This window comes from Gymnoscopelus braueri (genome assembly GCF_963280865.1).
Source record: "Gymnoscopelus braueri genome assembly, chromosome: 18".
NCBI lineage: Eukaryota > Metazoa > Chordata > Actinopteri > Myctophiformes > Myctophidae > Gymnoscopelus > Gymnoscopelus braueri.
Window position 1 is genome coordinate 6,951,231 of NC_137618.1, and position 6,813 is coordinate 6,958,043.

At 36.0% G+C, this 6,813-nt stretch overlaps 1 protein-coding gene across 4 annotated transcripts in view; it reads right to left on the minus strand.

The window, feature by feature from the left end:
* LOC308073671 (serine/threonine-protein kinase/endoribonuclease IRE1-like) overlaps positions 1–5,575 on the minus strand; it is a 59,127-nt gene extending 53,552 nt beyond the window's left edge. For all 4 annotated transcript variants that reach the window (XM_080412705.1, XM_080412704.1, XM_080412702.1 and 1 more), the window contains exons 1-2: positions 5,515–5,575; positions 6–2,013 (exon numbers count right to left, since the gene is read on the minus strand). In XM_080412705.1, the coding sequence (XP_080268831.1) occupies positions 6–1,995 (1,990 nt within the window). In that variant the 5' untranslated portion in view covers positions 1,996–2,013; positions 5,515–5,575. The remainder of the gene's footprint in view (positions 1–5; positions 2,014–5,514) is intronic.
* Between the last annotated feature and the right edge of the window lie 1,238 nt (positions 5,576–6,813).

Here is a 6,813-nt window from a genome sequence, read left to right on the forward strand (position 1 = left end):
CTTACCAATGAAGACATTTTGGGGCTTGATATCCCGGTGGAGAATATGAGGATTTTGGCAATGAAGAATGCTTAAGCTATTGAGAACCTGTTTCGCAAGATCCTTCCTCATTTCACTAAGGCTGTCTTCAGGTAAGTGATTGATTGATTGATTGATGTATTCTTCCAGCGTGTATTCACATAACTGAAGCCCAAGGTATCCAAAGTTCTTATCCTCTGCAGAGTCGACATATCGTACAATCGAAGGATGATCAAGCTTTGGAAGACGTAAAACGCCTTCCTCATTCTTCAGCACTTGGTAGTTTTTTTTTCTCATTCTCTTAACTGCGATTTCAGTGCCGTCAGGATCCCTCAGCCCCAAGAAGACCTCAGTTCCATCACTTCCCATTGCAATGCAGAATTCATCATCTGTCCCAAACACAAGACTCCCAACTTTGATCACTTTACTTTCATCTATGTTTGCAAGCTCCTCTAACTGTTGCTTCCATCTTTGACTGTTTGGGTACCAATTACGTGGTTTTGGTGACACACTGGCTACGGGGTGGATAGGTTGCACATATGAAGTTTCAGTCAGACAAGATTCCTCAACAGGAACAGTATCTGCATCAACATGAACTTCATCTTTCAGCTCCTCTTGCTTTCCTGACTTTTTTCTCCTTATTCTCTTCTTCTTTTTGGATCCTGGTGGCTCTGTACTGCTAGTTGTGGAAACATCACACTCTGAGCTTGGTTTGTTGAGATACTTTTGCATTTCTCTAAGCTTTTCTTTCGGGTCATTATCCATCTCCATGTCTGCAGATGTAATTATATCCTCAGGCACATGATCTATTCCCACTGATAGAAAGATGGCACGTTCACATGGAAGCAGGTTTGCCAGTATGCAATATGTATACACTCTAATATCAGTGGAGTGCTCTTTCTTCACAAAAGGAACAATCGTTGTGCATAATGTATCGATGAGGTACTGATTCCAGTCATCTTTTACTTTAGTTTTTTGTGCTATCACATAAAGAGTTATCAGAATGTTGTGCTGTAATTGAGGAATTTGAGTGCTTGTGGAAAGGACTTTCAGCAGCTTGGGGATCATAGACAGTGATACCTCACTGGGTATCTCTCTCATTGTGCAGAAAACTGCATGTAGACTTTGAACAACTAGACTCTGCAGTGTTGCACCTTGAATTTCTGGAAGGCGTTTGTCTGCATTTTCAATGTAGAAGTTCAGCTTATCATTGTCCTTCAACCACTTAATAGTTCTCTGACGATACTCTTCTGATACTCTTCCGGTAACAGCAAAGAGTGTGTCAATCATGGTCAGATGGGTCTGAGGATTCTCCTCCATCATACAATGATCAAAAATGCTCAAAACTTCTGTTGGTGTTTTCTGTTGTACAGCAATTTCCAGATCCACAAAGAGTTTTATTTTAGAATAATAGTCACCGCCACTCAATGCAAGCTCATGCATCATGTCAGATATTTTTAAATTGAAAATTTCATGTGCAGGATGTGTAACAGGGATTAGTCGTACAAGCCCTCCAGCTTTGATTAGGACTTTCACAATATCATCCCTCTTACTGATGGCAGCAACCTGAAGTGGTGTCATAGCGCGGGGTGCATTTGTGATAGCATTTGGATCTGCTCCTGCTTTAATCAGTTTGTGCACAAAATCAAGTGGTGTTTTATGAATGGAGGCAAAATGCAGAGGGGTCCTCCAGTTATTTGTGGATAACTGATCTGGGTTTGGATGCTTTTTCAGAAGAAAGGCAAAAATGTCCTCCTTGTGATATACCACAGCAGCAGCCAAAGGACATATCTGAATGTTGAGCTCTTTGGATCGGTATAGGCCATTAATGTCTTTGTCTCTGATTGATTTCTTGAACTTCTTGAGGTTTCCACTCATAATGGACTGTATTATGGGATGTGTTTCTGTTGGGCCAGCTGTGGTCCCTGGTGGAACCACTTGGAGCTCATTATTCATGCTCTGAGCTACCGGATCCATTTCTTTGCTTCAGAATAACTGTGGGTTGACAAAGAAAATGTGTTCAATACATTTGCTCAAACATTTATTGTGTATTTAACTGAACCTCTACACATGAAGAAGGGACAGTTTTAGAAATGTAAGGTTGTTGTGTAATCATTGGTGGAAAGAAACTAAGTACATTTACTCAAGTACTGAACACCATTTTGAGGCATTTTTACTTCATTTGAGTATGCATTTTTCAATACTTTATACTTCTACTCCACTACATCTCAGAGGCAAATTTACTTACTGATTTACTTTGTAGCTAAAGATTATTATGAAAATTACACACATTAACAAATGAAGCCCTGTTTTATATTTAATTGATTGAATACTATTGAGTCCTGTGTATTCAATTAATCGAGACATTTAAAGACAAACAATAATATACAATAATTTGCAAAACATCATATATACGAGTATTGATAAAAAAGAAAGATATATATACAGTAAACATATTAAAAAAAGGAATTAAAAAAAATCCAAAAGGGTAGCACATCCAAAATTTTCAATTAAATGGAGGAGAAATTACTCACATATCCACTTTTTTTTATTGGCACACCAATAAAATGAACGCTATGAGCCTTCCTCAGAGCATTCATATCACATAGATTAAACTCACTATAAAGTGAATTGAATATATGTGATATGAATGCTCATATCACAAAGATATTCATTCATATTCATAAAGTGGATATTCTTTTCGGGACAGAAAGAATAGTTACAACCAACATTCCTACTTGATATACCATTACCTACTGTATATATCAACAGGTTGGAGTGACAGAGACAGGTCTGGTAGAACATATATTTCAATTAAATGGAGGACAAAAAAAAAAAAGGAACACAAAAGGTCAGAGTTCACCAACAGCTGATATCTCAAGTCAATCACTAGTATGCAAGAACACATGCAATTACAGGTAATTTGAGGCATATATCATAAAGTAACACATAAACAGTGAAGGGGCATCAAAGATAGTCTTAATATGATGATATAGTTAGATTTCAGCTGTTGGTGAACTCTGACCTTTTGTATAAAGTGAGTTGAATCTATGTGATATGAATGCTCTGAGGAAGGCTCATAGCCGAAACACGTAAGCGTTCATTTTATTGGTGTGCCAATAAAAAAAAAGTGGAAATGTGAGTAATTTGTCCTCCATTTGATTGATTTTTTTGGATTTGCTACCCTTTTGGAGCATTGTGAGCTTGTAGATCGGCTATTTTCGAAAGTTTTTCAAATTCTGAAAACCTTTGAAATGGGACATTCTGCAGAATGAGTACTTTTACTTTTGGTACTTTAAGTATATTTTGATGACAATACGTTTATACTTTTGCTCAAATAATAATTTGAATACATGACTTATACTTGTAACAGAGTATTTCTTCATTGATACTTTAAGTGAAACAAGAAGAAACATAATAATTATAAATCAGAATACTTTTTCCTCCACCACTGTGTGTAATCTGGCAAGCACCTTTTAAAATATATGTTATACCAGACCTGTCTCTATCACTCCAACCTGTTGAGATATACAGTAGGTAATGGTATACCAAGTAGGAATGTTGGTTGTAACTATTCTTTCTGTCCCGAAAAAATATCCACTTTATGAATATGAATGAATACCTTTGTGTCACAAGCTACTTGGCTACTCCTGAAAGCAGTATGCAATTGAAATCAAGTGTCCAAAGTCTGTTTTCATGGCCATCCATGAAACAGTAAAAGTAGAACATATTGTTTGTCCAATTGGTTCCATTTTTATATTTACAAATATTTTAAAAGCATTGTTTATTTAGCTTTTTATTCTCTTTCATAAAAAACTGTGTCCCTTTCTATGCATGTATAATTAAGTAATGGAGCTCTTTATGCACCTACAGTATTGATGTTATCTTTACTCTGAACTTCCTTATTAGACGTATGCTTATCAGACAGAGAGGAAGACATACTGTACAAACACAGCACTCATTAATCAAACTGAATGCGTTGCCATCTTGTTGTACGCAGACATTCTTATACATTTAAGCAGTAGCAGTGGTGGAAAAAGTAGGCTACTGAAATGTTTTACTTAAGTAAATGTATAAATACCACAATGTAGAAAGAATATTAAAAATAAAAGTATTGGCATCAAAATGTAATAAAGGTACCAAAAGTAAAAGTACTCATTATGCAGAAGGCCCCATTTCACAATGTATAATAATCCTTTGAAAATAGCAGATCTACGAGCTCACAAAAGCGGCACGTTGTGAGCTTGTAGATCGGCTATTTTCAAATTGCCAAAGTATTTAGGTCTGAAGTGTTTTTTTAATTAATAATCAAAATCTACAAAGTAACTAGTAACTAAGGTTTTCAAATAATGGAGTAAAAGTACAACATTTGCCTTTGAGATGTAGTGGAGTAGAAATAAAAGTTTTGAAAATTGTAAACACTCCAGTAAAGTAAAAACAAAGTACCTCAACATTGTACTTAAGTAGGCTACAGTACTTGAGTAAATTTACTTAGTTACTTTCCACCACTGCATTTTAAGGCTGTTTGGAAAATGGCCAGTAATTATACTAGTTACATAATGCTGTGCCATTGTAAAGGTATAGCCAGTGTTAGGCAGTAACTATTTACTAAGTAATATATTGCTGTAATATTATTACTTTCCCCAGTAACTAGTAGTGTAAATTATTACTATTGCCAAAACATTAATAATATCACAGATATTATTCCAAGTAACTTTGAGTTACTGAGTTATAATGAATGTGATTTGTTTTTGTCCAAGATAGACTATATTAAGCCTATCATTTATAGTAGGATATTGTCACATGTGAAAAAAGAACAGATCTAAGCTATCAACTACATTGTGAAGTGACACATTTGTAGATCTGTTCTTTTTTTAGCACATGCCCATTGCGAAATGATGACGCTACGTTTAAAAGTATATACGTGGCACGTAATAACTACTCTTGATACCAGGAAATAAGTTGTACTGTTATAATGTTTTAAAGAGTAATAAGTATCTAGTAGGCTACCTTATTACTCTTCCAGAGTATAACTTGCATAACACTGGGTAAGGGCGTGCTCCCACCGCACTTTTATTTTACCTCTGGGGCAGAATCTGCCAATGCTTTGTCAATGCAAATGCGTGGATTCCTGGTCTTGCGGATTTTTTCCAAGAATCCATGCATTTGCATTGACAAAGCATTGGCAGATGCGCCCTAAGTAAGTAAGGGTGTCTCTCTTTAAAATGCTATGAACATAGACTTAGGGTGTGGCAGATTTAATAGTGTTTAACAGCAGAAACATACTGGTCTTGTTCTGATGTTACTCTCATAGAAAAAGAAGAAAAGATTATGGGAAAAGAGGATTTCACATGTCACAACCTATTCATTCTTTAAAACATTTTTCAAAAATATGTTGATAGTAAACAAATAGTATAAGTCACAACTCCTCAGGTGTATTCCAACTGCCTGTAGTGTAACAACAGCATTAAGAATAAGGTGGTAAATTAAACTTACAGTTTAAACACGTCTGTCTTTCAAATCCACGTCACACCTGTGTCAGGCTGGTTACAACTTCATGAATATAAAATCGTCCTTAGGACTTCCCATTCTCTCTCTCTCTCTCTCTCTCTCTCTCTCTCTCTCTCTCTCTCTCTCTCTCTCTCTCTCTCTCTCTCTCTCTCTCATATTTGGTGGTTAGGACATGTAGGGAAAGTCATCCTTAAGGCATGCAACAATACCGGTTTGTACACTTTTTTAATCTCTCTTTTTGTTCTATAGTCTATGCACAACAGTCAACAAGTCACAGTGAAAACCCCAACAAATGGACTCCATTGTCATGGTACAAGTGTGTATGTCATCAAGGTCAGGGTCAAGGTTACATCTTGTCTACAGGTACATAAGAGTAAAACGTATTTGTGTTCAGCTTCCTTCAGACAGTGTAGCAGCATAGATAATAATTATACAGAAAAAATAGCAAAAAAAGCAGTAGTCTAATCCTAATATTATAATGACAGGTCAGTATGCACAGTGTATTATGCTCTGCATATTATATACGCCATTAGCATTTATCAGTAGCTGCCACAGTATATCAATGGTCCCCAAAGTGGGGTCCGGGGTCCCGGCCCCAGGGGTGCTTGAGGAGGTTTTGGGGGGTCCCCAGCAAAATGAATTGATATAGCATCAAAAACCACTTTATCCCTATATACATCAGCTATTTTAAAATAGATTTACAAGCTCACAACACGTTGCGATTAAAGATCTGCTATATATTTTTTTTTTAAACAGATCTTGAAAAAACTTGAAAAATGTGGAATATTTTTGAAACATTTAAACAATACAAATCTTGCATGGGGCTCTGCAGCCACATACATCTGGCGCCCCCTTTAGGTGTAAGTGAGGCCCTTCTGTGTGGTTTAGAGGCCCCTCAATGTGTGATTCAAATTTAGGGATTTTTTTTTTTAAGATAGCCGATGAACAAGCTCACAACGCATCACATTGTTGTGAGGAAAACATTTAAAGTTGAAACACAGAGATATAAGGTTTCTACCTGACAGCAACAATGTTTTTATCATTTTTTTTACAGTATCTAGTACACATCATTATGTAAATATTGTGTGTTTTTGTGGTTGCATTGTGAATGTTATCAACCCAATCTTATCTGCACAACATCTACACATCAGTGAAAAAGCTCACAGAAGCTCACAACAATGATTTTAGTGTATCATTTGTTTTAAAGCACACAGCCCAGATATTCTAATAATATATTATTTAATAATTCAACTAAATATGTATGCAGTATGCAGATCACTCACT